The sequence below is a fragment of the Macrobrachium nipponense genome, chromosome 18, assembly GCF_015104395.2.
Source record: "Macrobrachium nipponense isolate FS-2020 chromosome 18, ASM1510439v2, whole genome shotgun sequence".
NCBI lineage: Eukaryota > Metazoa > Arthropoda > Malacostraca > Decapoda > Palaemonidae > Macrobrachium > Macrobrachium nipponense.
Genome location: NC_087211.1, coordinates 21656460 through 21672487, shown reverse-complemented (window position 1 = coordinate 21672487; position 16028 = coordinate 21656460). Strand labels below are relative to the sequence as shown.

The 16028-nt window shown below is 42.2% G+C and overlaps 2 protein-coding genes across 6 annotated transcripts in view; one reads left to right on the top strand and one right to left on the bottom strand.

Annotated features, from left to right (window-relative positions):
* The window catches only part of LOC135196916 (tRNA-uridine aminocarboxypropyltransferase 1-like), a 173250-nt gene that overhangs the window by 12402 nt on the left and 144820 nt on the right, over positions 1 to 16028 (bottom strand). For all 3 annotated transcript variants that reach the window (XM_064223741.1, XM_064223740.1, XM_064223742.1), the window contains exon 4: positions 2309 to 2504. In XM_064223741.1, coding sequence (XP_064079811.1) covers positions 2309 to 2504 — 196 coding nt within the window. The remainder of the gene's footprint in view (positions 1 to 2308; positions 2505 to 16028) is intronic.
* The window catches only part of LOC135196915 (succinate-semialdehyde dehydrogenase, mitochondrial-like), a 253138-nt gene that overhangs the window by 143956 nt on the left and 93154 nt on the right, over positions 1 to 16028 (top strand). The gene's annotated exons all lie outside the window — the stretch shown is intronic.

The following is a 16028-nucleotide window of genomic DNA, read 5'->3' as shown; positions in this document are numbered from 1 at the left end:
AAAAGCAAAAAAAGAAAACCATTTTTATTTATTTATTTGTATAGATTTTTTGGCATTATGCCAAGCACCGGGGCATCTAAGGCCATTCAGCACTGAAATGGAAATCGACAGTAAAAGGTTTGAAAGGCGTAACAGTTGCACTATGAATCAAGTGTTAGGAGAGGGTGGATAGTAAGATGGAAGAAAGAGAATATGAACAGAGGTAAAGTAAACGGAATGAAAGTAGTTGCAGCTAGGGGCTGAAGGAACGCTGCAAAGAACCTTAAGTAATGCCTACATTGCACCGAACGAGGTGCACTGACGGTACTACCCCCCAACGGAGAAGAAAACCATTTTAACAGCCCAGGCAGTACAGCATAGTTCACAGTTCTATCATCTACCACAACTGAAATAAAAGTAAGCACCCCTAACCTACCTCCAATTAACTGCTGTGCTACCAAGTTTCAATTACTGTTTCCAGCTTGTGATGAGGGGTGCCACATGAAAGGAAATGGTTTGTATTTCCATAAAAATAAATAATAGATTTTCCAGCATATTTGTTGCCGGATATTTCTCTTAGTGTTGGTGAAATCCTATGAAAGAGTGCCTGCTAGAATGACTGGTATAGGGATTATATGCATTGCATGGGCTATCCTGTAATGTCTACATTACAGGACATTTCCTTCTTTTCAATTAGACACAATCTTATACCAACGGTAGTAAATCGAAGAATATAGTAGTAAATCAAACACAGGAAGGGCCAATAATAATCCATGTCTTGGTACACTGCTCACATCAAAATATTTCATCTTGTCTTTCTATCTGACTGCAACTCTGGATTTTTGTACAGCTTATCTCAGACAATTTACATGTTTTGGCAGCATACCAAATTTTATTATTACTGAATAGCTGATAGCATTACAAACCTGCTTAAAGTCAACAAAGATTTATCATTATTTCTTGTTATACTACCCATAAAGGGTATTTGTCTATCCAATACCTGATTATGAATAACTATTTTATTATTGATCTTCTCTTCCTAAAACCAATATTACATGAATAAGCAACTGTACATTGGGAGAAAGGGTTTGGATGGTGATGGTCTCTTGGCTGAAGAGGCTATATGATTCTTGCTAGTGTAAGGGCTGGCCATTGCAGGCAGATCAGCTTTATGAACACTTGGAAGAATCTCAAAAGCGGCTAAACAGCAGTGAAGTACTGCACCTCTGAATCATAATTCCTAAAGAAAAAAACAAAGGGAATTCTTTTCTTGGATGAGGTTTTTGTTTTCTTCCTAAATATACTTTTCAATATAAAAGGGATTAAAAATATTTCCCTTTTGTATCCACTTTTTGCTTGCTAGACAACGCATCTTGCCTGGGTTCATCCTCCAGAAAGGTGAGAAATGCTTATAATATGACCACAGTTCACCTGAATGTTTCTGCATCATTCATTAGCATTAAAGGGAAGAGCATGACACATAAATAAACAAAACCAATGCAAGTAATTCACATATCTACTACAAAAACACAGAAAGGAAACATGAACCTCTTGTAATTTTTGGTTTTTCAGGCTTTTTTCAGAAACTATTCTTCGGTCAAATTTTGTTTACTCCTGCTGTTTACAGTCATCCCCTGGTAAACACAGGGAATGCATACCACACCCATCAACGAATACTGAAAAATCCGCAAATACCGTACCCCCCTCTCAAAATGCCTATAACAGCCTGTTTTAATGGTTCAAATACCAAATATACCTTAAGCTATCCTCCTAAAACATTTAGTCATGAAAATACAGGCAGTCCCTGGTTATCGAAGGCCTAGGTTATCAGGTATCTGGTTTTATGGAGCTTGTCTGGTGCCGAAAATCGGCAATCTCCTGCACTAAATGCGCTGATTTCCAGTTATTGGCACCAATAATAGTACTGGTGCCAATGCATACCTAACATAGGTGCCATTAACTAGTATCGGAGCCAAAATCCAGTTATTGGCACTGATAAGTCGCAATATTATGTGTTTATTGGTAATTTTTGCTCATCATCAAGCTCTCGGAATGGAACACCACCCCCCAATAACTGGGGGATGCCTGTAATGTAAAAATACAGTGATAGCTCTATGAAAAAATCTGCCAATAGGTGAATTTTCTGAAAATAACTTCCACAGAAAAATCTGTTAATAACTAAAGCCATGAAAGCTGAACCACGAATAAGCAGGGGTCAACTGTATTGGCTTAGCAAGAATACAGGTGAGTTGCTTTTCTCATATACTTACAAATAGGAAAAACTGAATATTTTTTTCAGATACAATCTACAAAAAAGAACACAGCATACCTTTGACCCGTTCATCATTGTGTAATTTCTTTGTCTGATTCCAAGTGCAATCAATAAATACCGCTCTTGTAAAAGGTAGGTGTTGTTTAGTACGCTTGACATCTGGCTCATGTGGTTTTCTAATAGCCTGCTTATCAAGGTGTGACCACAGGTCCTCTAGAGGGACTGCATTCTTGTCCGGGAATATCAATAGTACCTAGAAAACAAGAAAATTACAACATTTAACATTTCCCATATTCTAGACTCTTGAGCCCAAACAGTAATTGTATACAATTTCTAAAGGTCTGACAAAGAAAAACAACAGTAAATAAAATAAGCTTCTGTGCCAAAGTTTTTAACACCACTGTTTATAAGTTAAATCTGAAATATAATGAGTTTACAAGTAGATGAAATGCTTTTCTGGGCAATATGTCTCCTTTAGCACTATTTCTAGTAAAATATTGCTATAGTACCAGAGAACTGCTAAATTGGACATGTCAGAAACCTCTGACTCGCTCACCTATATAAAAGGTGTCGGTATAAAACTGGGGCGAGTGTTAAACACTACCACAGCAACCCCTCCAATTAGCCTTTTCCTCATCAAAAGACCCTAAATACGGGGAGCCGACCCATAGGTCACACCCAGCTACCCCTTTGAAGGCGTCTGTGACGTCATACTTATCGATAGCATTGAAGCTTGGTGCATAGCAAGGGGGGAAAAGAAACCAGGGGGGGATTTCACTGGGCGACACGGCTTCCTCGCCCAGAAATAGATTTTTCCTACGTCAAAATCCCTTTTCTGGGCTCAGCCGTGTCGCTCCGTGAAATTGTACCAGAGAAACACCAAGCTACATCCCCCTGAAATGAAATACAATATTAATTTGAACTCAGAAGGGTTAAAGAAATCAAAAATTAGTCTAGAATTGGAAAAATACAATTTATTATTTACAAAAAAAACGTAATATAGCAATAACATGTGTCAACAAAACACACACATAATAAAATAATTACCAATAATTTGTATAAAAGTAACACTGTACATCAATTCTAGTAACAAAGACATTTGCTGAGGTAGGTAGAATGTTAATGAGGCTGGCATAATGGAAAAGATTCATATGACACAAGGACAGTACTATATTTATGTTGTAGCAGGAGACACTGGTCTCCCTACAGCTATTGCATGATATTTTAGATCCTCCAAAGACTTAAGGTAATGCTTTTTGAAAACCGAGGGTGACTTCCAACCGGTATACTTCTTTAGATCATCAAAGTTCATATATTCGAAGAAATTTACTGAAGTTGCTATAGCCCGAATGTCATGCACCTTGGGAAATGACCCTGGGCTGGCTTTCTTGATAAAATACAAAATCTGCTGCCTAATGCCCTTTAGAGATATCGTACCACCACCGTTTCTAATGAAAAGGGGGCCTTCGGAATAGGAAGATGTTCTAGATAAATAGTCCTTAAGAGTCTTAACAGGACATAAAGATGGATCTTGCGGAAGCGGAACAATCTTCCATGGGGACCACCTTACCAAAGGGTCTTCATTCTTAGCCAGAAATTCTTTACTTGGCGAAAGCAACATGTCACCCGAAGAAAGGAACTCTATATGCCCTTGGTCCCTAGATAAAGATGACAGCTCCAAAATCCTGGCACCTAAAGCCAGACTCAATAAAAACAGTGTCTTACGCAAAATGGTTTGGTAATCACATTTGAAGTTGTCTGTTTCCGAGGCCAACCTGAGAACATCGTTAAGAAACCATGACACTGATGACGGCCTGTGAATGGGTCGCAGGCATGCACATGCCCTTGGGATTGAGGTGAAATAAGACTCGGTTAGATTTATACCAAACCCGAGAAGATAAACCTTTTTCAGAGCTGACTTAGTGGTTGTTATTGTAGCAGCTGCCAAGCCTTATTCGAACAGAGTCCTGAAGAAGGTTATAGCCACGTTCATTGTCATTACTTTGATATTTGATTCCCTGAGAAAAGTAGACCACTTCTTAACTGCTGAATCATACTGGCGAAGTGTAGATTCCCTTTTGTCTGACTCCAAGAACAAAATGTTCTGTGGATCAATGTCCCCTACTCTCCTACCCGCAAACTTCATGAAATCCATAAAGTCAGGGTTTTGTGAAGACCTGAGGAATCGAACACAGTCCTCGTTTGAACTTGTTGCGACAGCCTCAAGTCCGGGAGAGGGTGAGTTCCAGGAGAAGGGGAAACCAATTGCTCTTGGGCCAGTGAGGAGCTATGAGAGCTACCTAACCTTTGAAGGATCTCAACTTGTGCAGCACCTTCAGGAGAAGGTTCACTGGAGGAAATAAATAAACCTTCCTCCACTGGTTCCAATCTATACTCAGGGCGTCCGTAGCGTATGCCAGAGGGTCCAGATTTGGGGCTACGTAACAGGGCAGCTTGTGGTTTGCCTCTGTAGCAAACAGATCTACTTCCAGATCCGGTACTTTCCTGCAAACCCTCTTGAAGGATTCCTGGTCCAGTGACCATTCTGACTCCAGGGGGACTGATTGAGACAGTGCGTCTGCCACTACATTGTGGACTCCTGCCAGATGGGTAGCCGATAGATGCCAGGTGTTTTTGGCTGCTAGAGAAAAAATTGCTATCATCACGTGGTTCACGTGACTTGACTTTGAACCACCTCTGTTTATACAGTGTACCACTACCGCACTGTCGAGAACCAACCTGATATGAGTCTTTTTCGGAGGATGAAGCCTTTTTAAAGTCAGAAACACTGCCATAGCTTCCAGGATGTTGATGTGAAGCTTTTGGAACTGAGGTAACCAAGTTCCCTGAACCTTCTTGTGCTGTGAATAACCTCCCCAACCTGTCAGTGATGCGTCCGTATGAACCAGTAGGGACGGGGGACTAACAAAACCTTAAATAAAGGCAAAACGAAAGGCAAATTCACTCCCTAAATATTGAAAAAAGGTGAACCAGTACTTAACTTGGGTGAAGAGGCAGATTGACGATCCATAACGATAAATAATATGAAACAAAGAAATAAGAACAGATAGCTAAAAACGAGCGTGCGAACACGATGAGGCTATCGTTAAGTATGACGTCACAGACGCCTTCAACGGGGTAGCTGGGTGTGACCTATGGGTCGGCTCCCCGTATTTAGGGTCTTTTGATGAGGAAAAGGCTAATTGGAGGGGTTGCTGTGGTAGTGTTTAACACTCGCCCCAGTTTTATACCGACACCTTTTATATAGGTGAGTGAGTCAGAGGTTTCTGACATGTCCAATTTAGCAGTTCTCTGGTACTATAGCAATATTTTACTAGAAATAGTGCTAAAGGAGACATATTTCACTGGGCGACACTGCTTCCTCGCCCAGAAATAGATTTTTCCTACGTCAAAATCCCTTTTTTAATCTTCCCATTAATCTCATTATTTTGTAGCATTTTCTACCATTGCCCTGCACAACTCTTTATATCTACAACACCACTTTGGAAGAAATGAACCCATTACTGAATACCCTAACCACTAGTATCAAGTACATAGCCCTTGGCAGCACAATCTTTTTCTTAACAGCCTGAACAAGTAAATTTCGGTGTCCGGTAATTTCATTGCAGTAATTACATCATGATAATTTCATCTCATGGTCATTACATCTCGCACACTTTCACCGCATTGTAATTACATTGCAATATATCACATCGTCAGTAATTTCATCGCAAGGTTTCTTTCACCACACAATCCCAAAAAATAAATGAACAATAAAATATAATTAACTTTTTTTCAGTAAAACGTCCCATTATTACTTTTATAGTTGTTGATGAGATCAAAGTAAATAACTATCTAATCATTAGCAAATGGCCTGATTATTAACTTTTCTTATATAAGAAATTGTTCATAAAAATTTTTGGTTTTTGTAATCAACTTGGTTTCTGAGTGGTAAACATTTTTGGCTTTTGTAAATAACCAAAACTGAACCCATCAAGTTGCCTCTGCAGTACGTCGTAAGCAGAAGGAATAAGAAAAAGCTCATTGATAATAGTCATCTATTTGTGCAAGAGTTCATACAAATGAAGATTCCATTACAAACAGATTGGGAGAAGATAAAGACCACTGTCTCTCAGATATGTTTTTTTTTTTATATGGTTAGAATAATTTTTCAATACATGCTGTTTTGCGCTATATGTATTTGAAAATGTTATTGTTATAATACAATTAAGTTTGTTCATACTTACCTGGCAGATATATATATAGCTGTATTTTCTGAAGTCCGACAGAATTTAAAAATTCGCGGCACACGCAGTGGGCGGCCAGGTGGTAGTACCCATTCCCGCCGTGGGAGGCGGATATCAGGAACTATTCCCATTTTCTATTCATATTTTATCAGTGCCACTGTCTCCTGAGGGGAGGTGGGTGGGCACTTTAATTATATATATCTGCCAGGTAAGTATGAACAAACTTAATTGTATTATAACAATAACATTTTGTTCATGAAACTTACCTGACAGATATATATATAGCTGAATCCCACCTTCGGATGGTGGGAAGAGACAGAATAGGATTTTTTGGGAAACTTAAATTAAGTAGATGATATACATCTTAGTTCCTCACCTGTTAGCATAGCCGACTTCGTGATTACTGTCACCAAAGTCTGCTTCTGCGTTACTAGAGTTGCCAGCGAGGTAGAGACCTGTAATGCTGGTGCGCTCTAAATGATCTATCAACGGGGGCGTGACCACAATGTGACTAGACCATATGACCATACTTCTGAGGGCAATGAAGCTAAAACCACCACCTGACCTAACCTATCAAAGTTAGTTCCATAACTTCTAGGCTAAAGAAAAGGAACGCGCCTCAAGCGACCAACCCTTCAAAGTTTAAAAGAAAAAGCACACCCTATCCCTTTTCTATAGGATAGGATTCGTGTTGCTTCCTGCCCCCAATAATATATCTACGGATATGAATGGTCCTAGCGACTTACGGATCTGAAATGTCGTCTTCACATCCCGTCGGGAGTGTGAAGCGAACACAGAGTTGCTTCGCTAAAGCGTGGCACTCAGGATGTTACCGAGTGTCACGCTCTGTTGAAATGCTTCCGAGGCCGCGCCCTCACCTCTTGAGCATTCATTAATAAGAAAAAATCTCAAATCTTTATGCAACACAATGAATGAGACCTCTTAAAAGAACTCCTTGTCTATAATGCCAGGGTGTTTTTGGACATGAACCAGTCTGGTCTTTTTACGGAACACCGCAGATTGTCCGTTGACCTTGACTTTCTATAGTTTTATCAAGATAAAACTTGAGAGACCCTACAGGGCACAGGACTCTCTAATGCCTTGCCCAATAATTTGTGCCATACCCTTGGTCTCCAAGCCTTCGGGTCAAGGGTTAGACAGGTTTTCGTTCTTATCAAGAACGGAATGCTTGGAGGACAGACCGCATTATGTTCCTTTAAAGCCAAAACCTCTGATGATGGCTAAAACCTCACTAACCCTCTTTGTCGTGGCTAGAGCGGTTACAATATTAGCCTTTCTGGTCACGTGTATTAAGTTCGCAGAAAGGATAGGTTCGAATTGCTTTTGGCATCAGAAACTCAGACTACGTCTAAGTTCCATGCCGGAACCTTTGATCCAGAGAATTTTAAGATTTCCACAGACCTCAAAGATCGTGAAGCTTTGTTGTTTGACAGAACCGAATCTCTGAGCCTAGAGGCCGTCAACAACATATTTGCATATTCTACAATAGTTAGGACTTCTAGCTTATCTCATACTTCAGACGGAAAGATAGAACCATAAGGAACTTCACAGAGGTCGAGGTGGAGGAACAGTCATTTCCCTTCACTATCTCCAGAAACGGCCTCCTCCGATTGAACACTGAAAATAGGCAGCACTGCTTTGCCTTGGCCAAGAGGCTGCCATTACTCTTGAAGATCTTATCGCTCGTACCGTTGAAGACGAAGGTAGATATTGAATGCAACCTACGTCTTCACAGACAAATCGAGAGAAGGATTCTCAAGATCTGAACCTGTGCCTACAAATGACTGAAAACGCTAACCACTATTTCATTGCTGTCCGGTGAGAAGTCGTAGTTGCAATGAAAGCGGGGCGTTCTTCAGTAATGAAAACACAGGGGAAAGCTGCCTGAAGAACTGCTTCTCATGGGCTGAACATTTGGAAGTAGAGCTGTCAGGTCGGAGAGTAGGCGATGTCTTTTGACATATCTGTTAATTCGGGTTGAACAATGAACAATTGTACACCTATGAATATGAGATATTTTAAAGAACAAACCCAGATGTCTGCAAAATCATTCGCATTATCGCAATGTGATGCAGCGGGAGACTTTTACAGACTTCTGTTACCGTGCGTTAAACAGAAAGTGAAAGAGTCTAAGAGATATCTCTGTTGAAAATTCTCGCAATATCGAAGGCGATGGAATCTATCGTCACAGCAGTAGATGGTCCTTCATAATTGCGAGAAACCCCCGTTAATCAGAGACCTAGTCCATGATTGTTGGGCAGAGATACGGTTCGGTAGTCAATCAAAGCAGGAGAGAGAGAGAGACATAACCAACCGTGCATTATCGGAGCCCAGCTGATACTGAGCTGCTATCAGGCAGTTCAATACGCAGTAGCTGAGCTTGAGGCTCCCGCTGACTCGTCATCCGAGTTGCCAGGTAATCCATATTCCACAAAGGAATGCGTTCGGCTAGACCACCCCGAGCATAAAAGATATGCTCGAGCAATTATATTTAGGCGAAACGAATTTCGGTAAATATAAAAGTTGAAATGGTGTTGTCGTGACAAAACCATAAGTATATAAAAATTGAAACAAACTCCTGGGAGGTTGCAGGCAACCCAGAGTTGCAGTTCAATTAGAATACTTCTCGTCTAAGTCGCAATCTGTAGAATAACTAGGAAATGCGCCTACCCCTCGGACAATTCAACTGCTTAGTAGAATCATGTCGCGAGGTTAATATACGTAGTATATTTATAGGATTCTGAACAACGATCTCCATCCTAAATTCTTTCCTTCAAGAAAACCAAAATAAGGATTGGAGATCGACCACCTTCGATCTCTATCAAAGAGAGTGAAGAAGAAGTCTTCCTCGAAGGAAAGCTTCAATGGTGAACAGAATACTAACTGCCTGAGTTGCCAGCTACTCCCTTTACGAAGGAATAGGTATGATATTATCGAGCAAAAGGAAACTCTCAAGCAGGCCTATTTAAACGAAACAGAATTCGCTAAACAGAAGCTGAGTCGGTGTCGTAACAATACCTGCAGAGTTGTTCTTACTCCGAAAACTCTTGGAAGGTTGAGGGAGTGTCAAATAAATACATTAGAACAACAGTTCTTTCGCTTCTATCCGCAGAGGTAAATACGATATGCGTATATGACTTGACCCATCGTTAGCAAAATGACGCAACGATAAACTACGTAAGTATTGTAGTAATTTGAACATCGAATTCTCTACTACATCTTTCCTCGACGAGGAAGAAAGAAAGGAAAACGACTGTCGCCTGCTCTAATGAATGAGGCTTTTTAAAAGAACTCCTTGACTCTTTACCAAGACTCTTTTCCAAGAAAAGGGAGTAATATTCGAATAGAGATCATCAAGAGAGAACCGAGGATCGAAAAGGGACCGTTCAATGTTCTTATGATATTGGACATAAGATTCCCTCTTGAGCATTCATGGATCTAGTCTACAAGTCTTTTTTCTTACTCCCCGGATGAGCCTCTGAAAATGAATGAGAGCTCTTCCGAATTTGTTAACGAGTTTATCCGCTTAAACGATAAAAACGTTAAAATCTATGTCAATGAGAACTACCCCATTTATGAGGGGTCCCCCACTTAAATGACAAAACGTTTAATATCTTGACAATGGGGAAAACGTCCTTACTTGACAAAACTATTAGCACTTTGCTAATAGGGGAAACCCTTTAACATGACCGAAAGTCACCCAGGAATCCGAGTATATAATAATCTTCCGATTCTCAGAGAAATCGATGAAGAGGAAAGAGGGATCGAAGAAAAAATTCGGGTATGTTTCTCCGCTAACTCCGAATCCTTTTTTGTAAAGGAATGTCCTGTGGAGAGTCCTGAAAAAACCTCGTCTTGACGAGCGTTTATAAGCGTCAAGCGTCCTAAGAAACGTCGTGAACAGCAAATAAGACGCCTTTACTCTCGCAAAGCATCCTGCCGAGCTTCCACCGAAGCGTCCTGGCGAATGTCCACGCGTCCTCATAAGCGTCCTGCTGAGCGTCCTCAAAAGCGTCCTGCTGAGCGTCCTCAAAGCGTCCTGCCGAGCGTTCCAAAATGCTTAGCGTCCTGCTGAGCGTCCTCAAAACGTCCTGCTTAGCTACGAGCGTGTCTGAGCAGAGAACACCAAGTCTTCTGAACGACGTTTCAGAGAGGAACTCGTTGAGCGCCCTGATGCATGCAAGGCCGCCAACCGAGGCGTCCTGGCGAGCGACCTTTCCAACATCTCAATGTTACGACGAACCGCTTTTGCATATGACGTTGAATATTTTCAAGGGACGTCCTCATGCGAGTCTCCATGGAGAGCCGCACGCTGCTCCTGAAGTGTGTGAACACTAAAGGAAGACGTATGGCTTTCGTCTTCAAGACGGGCCTTAAAGACCTTCATACCTTCTTACAAAGACAGTGGCCGCCTGTGCGACAACTTGCGTCTTAGTAATGCAAAAGACCATCTCCAGAAACGCACTCAGCAAAGGAACGCCGAGCGTCCAAAAAGACACCCTCGCAAGGTGCTTGCCGAGCGTCCTGGAGAAGTCTCCACTATAGGACGTCGAGCACCTCCAAAAGCTTCTTCACGTCTAAATTGCCCTTCTTATGCCGAACCAGAGACATAAGTTGTTTGACTGTGCAAAGCAGCTTGCCGGACGTCAAACTTATCAGCTTGCTTTTTCGAAGAAAAGCGAACGTTACATAACGTATACGGAGCGCCATTAGGAGAGGAGACGAATACTGAGTTACTCCTCCAAAAGGTGGAATCTAGAATGTCCTTGATTACCAAATCCTTTTGGAATGCTAGCGAGGTTGAAACAGCTCTAACTTCATGAGCGTTCACTCGCAGGAGGCTCAAATCACTCTTCTGGCAAGATGAATGAGCCTCCTTAATATTTCCCTTAGGAAAAGAGCCAGTGCATTCTTCGAAAAGGGTAAATGTGGTCTCTTCCTGAGCACCATACATACCCGAAGGACCTCTTACTTCCTTCGTTTATGTAAATATAACTCGAGAGCCCTGACAGGGCACAGGACTCTTTCATCCTCTCATGACGAGAGAGAGAGGACGTGAAGCGTCCTCTTCTCTAAGCTTCTTTAGGGGGCGCGAGTCCTTCCGAGAGCTCCAACCCCTGTGTGGGGAGGACGCCTCGAGGACGAGAAGCAATCCTTCAAGATTCGTGCACGTGCTCGATCTTCGGCAGCCTGGGAAGCGACAACAGGACCTGCCGAAAGAAGCCAGATCAGCATGAAAAACCCGTAACCTTCCTTCGGCTTTTGACATGCCCTCTCCCTGGTTTCCTGGGAGTCCGACAGAGGTCTAGGCCTAGAGGCGTTATGGGCCGATCTGACGTTCCCTCCTAACGAGAGAGAGGACGTGAAGCGTCCTTTTCTCTAAAGCTTCTTAGAGGGCGCGAGTCCTTCCGAGAGCTCCAACCCTTGCGCGGGGAGGATGCCTCGGAGGACGAGAAGCAATCCTTCAAGATTCGTGCACGTGCACGATCTTTTAGCAGCCTGGGAAGCGTCAACAGGTTCTGCCGAAGGGACGCCAGATCGGTGGGGAGCCCCCGTAACCAACCCTCTTGCGGCTTTCGACATGCCCTCTCCCAGAGTCCTGGGAGTCGACAGAGGTCCAGGCCTAGAGGCATTATGGGGCCGATCTGACGCCCCCCTCCACAACACAAGGGGCACTACACTTCACAACACTGATTGGAGAGCGAGCACTTTAGCCTAAGATTACTTGATGTAATCCTCTAGCAGACACTTCTTCTAGGCCCGTAAGCCATACCACAGGGTTAGGCAAAATCAAATCTACAGGCGGTTAGAAGGTTCATTATTTCTAACTTCTGTTTACCTTTCTATAGTTTTATCCAGATAATGTGGAGGAAAACTCCTGATTCTAACACGCTCTAAAATGCGTACATGAATCCTCCTTCTTCCGTAATCAGTCACACATTACCACTAATTACATTGAACTTATGCAAAGAAAACATGTAAACGTCATAAATACTAAGCGAGTGTCTACCGAAAGTTCCGGTAGCCTCACCTTACCATGCAGACAACAAAGTCTGAAACTAGGCTAACTAGCTTCAGACATCAAATGCAATGAAAAAATTTACGATAGCGTATGCCTAGCCACAAATCCATTAATAATCGAAAGAATAATTAGGATACTTAAGCGGCTAATGAAGTTTTAAACAAATCCTAGGCGGAGGTCTGTGTAAACAGTTGTTTACCGACCGGCGACAAAAAATATGAATAGAAAATGGGAATAGTTCCTGATATCCGCCGCTCCCACGGCGGGAATGGGTACTACCACCTGGCCGCCCACTGCGTGTGCCGCGAATTTTTAAATTCTGTCGGACTTCAGAAAATACAGCTATATATATATCTGTCAGGTAAGTTTCATGAACAAAATAAATAATAATAAAAAAAAGTTTTCAAAGAATGTCGCTTTCTTTCTTATCCTTTTTTTTTCTTAGACTGATTAATTGAGTTAAATATAAGACTGCCGTCAAACAACTAATAATCATCGATGCTAAAAGAATAAATAAAAAAATAAAGACATTTAAAACCCCCTTTAATACTAAAAGTTGTTTGGTGAGTGTTACAAAAGTTATAAATGTTCTGAAACTAAATATGCAGTAAAACTTGTTTAGATATGTTTAAAACGTTTTGCATTTGATTTTCCAATTAGGTTTTCCAACACTAAATATGATATTGTTATGATACAATAAAGTTTGTTCATACTTACCTGGCAGATATATATATAGCTGTATTTTCTGAAGTCCGACAGAATTTTAAAAACTTCCGACACACGCAGTGGTCGGCCAGGTGGTTAGTACCCATTCATTCCGCTGGGAGGCGGGTATCAGGAACCATTCCCATTTTCTATTCATAACTTTTTATTTCACTGTCCCCTGAGGGGAGGTGGGTGGGTACTTGATTATATATATCTGCCAGGTAAGTATGAACAAACTTTATTGTATCATAACAATATCATTTTGTTCATGAAACTTACCTGTCAGATATATATATAGCTGAATCCCACCTTTGGAGGTGGGAAGGGACAGAATAGAAGGATTTTGGGAAACAAATGCATGCAGATGATTTACATCTTGGTTCCACCTGTTAGCATAGCTGACTTCCTGATTACTGTCACCCAAGTCTGCTTCTGCTTTACTAGAGTTGCCAGCGAGGTAGAGACCTATAAAGCTGGTGCACTCCAGATGATCTGTCAACGGGGGCGTGACCACAATGTGACTAGACCATATTGACCATACCATGAGGGCTAAGAAGTAAATAAAATATATATATATTAAATATATATATCACCACCTGACCAACCTAGCCAAAGTTAAGGTGTGGTTAACTAAGGCTTAAGAGTTAAGAAGTCGCCGTTGTCGGCGACTCAACAACTAAATTAAGAGCTCTTCCTAACCATTTTCTACAGGATAGGATGAGTGGTACTTCTTGCCCCCAAGATTGTGTCTGCAGACACGTATGGCCCTAGCGAGCAGCAGATCTCATATGCCATCTCACATCTCACAGGGAGTGTGAAGTGAACCAAAGAGTTTGCTTCGCTAAAACATGGTACTCAGGATGTTCGTGAGTGCCATGCTCTGTTGAAATGCTTCCGAGGCCGCGCCCTCACCTCGTGAGCATTCAGATAAAAAGATTTCAAATCTTTTGTGGCAAACACAATGAAGGAGCATTTTGAAAGAACTCCTTAACACTAAAGCCAGGGTGTTCTTCGATATGGGCAAGTCTGGTCTTTTTCGGAACACTGCAGATTGCCCGAATGACTTCGACTTTCTTGAGTTTTATGTGTAATAAAACTTGAGAGACCCGACAGGGCACAGGACTCTCTCTGGCTCCTGCCCACTAACTTGTGCCATCCTTGCTTCCAAGCTCCTGGCCCAAGGACAAAACGGGTTTCCATTCTTGGCCAGGCACAACGGAAGGCTTAGAGAGCACACCGCCTTGTGTTTCTCTAAAGCCAAAACTTGTGACGATGGCTTAAAATCTCACTAACCCTCTTTGTCGTATCTAGGGGGGTTAGAAGAAGGCCTTCCTGATCACATGCAAGAAGTTAACAGGTAGGAGAGGTTCGAATGCTTTGACATCAAGAACTTCAGACTACGTCTAAGTTCCATATTGAAAGCTTCGATCTGGACATGCACAGGTCAGTCCGTCTGTACTAAAGTCAGGTGACCGACCAGTTGACCAGTCAGACGAATCAAGGACAGCAAGGCTGTACCCTGAAGACCATAAGGCACTATTCTTCGCTGAAGGATGAGTGTCTGGACTGCCTGGGCGATTCAATCTAAGCAAACCTTGGGGGTGTATCAACGCAACCCAACGTCGTCAGCGAATCAACTCCTGACTCGAGCTTCTGGTGCCAGTAGAAAGAAGCGAGGAGCAAAAAGGCGATTCAGTCCCGAAGGAAGAATGCCTGACAGTCCATCCTGGTCTCATGTTACACGATCATCGGGGGTGTATAAATGCAACCGACTTCGTCAACAAGAAACTCAGGGCTACTATATGTCGCCTGATCTCGCACGAGTGTCTGACTCCGAGAAAACAGGTGAGACAAAAAGTAGATGGTGAGCGAGATTCGAGATTCCACAGAACTCAAAGATCGTGAAGGGCTTTGTTGTTTGACAGACGCAAATCTCTGAGCCTAAAGGCCGTCAACAACATATTTGCGTATTCTTTAATAGTTGTGACTGCCAGCTTATCCCATTCTTCAGACGGAAATGGAAGACGGTAATCTTATTCCTGTCAACATCTCGATAGCCTGAACGTAGTCAGACTCAGAGCGGAGAGGTTATAGGTACCTTTCGAGTTAGAGTAGACCGACTCTCTCGCAAAAGGTCCTTGGAAAGTGAACTAGGAAGTATGTGACCTCTGTGAATCCAGGATCCTGAAGGCCAACATGGGGCGATCAGCGTCATTGTCGCTCCCTGTGACGTCATAAAAGGGATTTTGACGTAAGGAAAAATCTATTTCTGGGCGATTGGCTCGTGTCGCCCTATGAAGGATCCTTAATATCATTCTTTCTAGGTAAAATTAATCTAAAATTACCAGAGAAAAACAAAATTAAGAAAATGTCAGTAAAACTGACTCGCTCACTCTTAAAAAGAAGTGTCGGTATGGTAATAGGGGTGAGTGGGAATCACTACCACGAGACATTCACCAATTAGAACTTCCAATCAGAATCCCCTTAAGAGAGAGCTGATACCAACGGGCGATGCAGCCTCTACTACTACTACTAGAGGACGCCACGGACAGCAGCGCCCCTAGCGGACATCCTTAATCTAAAAACATCTGTCCTGCATGGGGGGGGAAAACAATATAGGGTGGGTTTCATAGGGCGACACGAGCCAATCACCCAGAAATAGATTTTTCCTTCGTCAAAATCCCTTTTCTGGGCTCAGCTCGTGTCGGCCTATGAAAGAGTACCAGAGAAACAGACAAGATGGGAAAAAAGGAACAAATGAAAAGCAGTTGTAAAATGATGG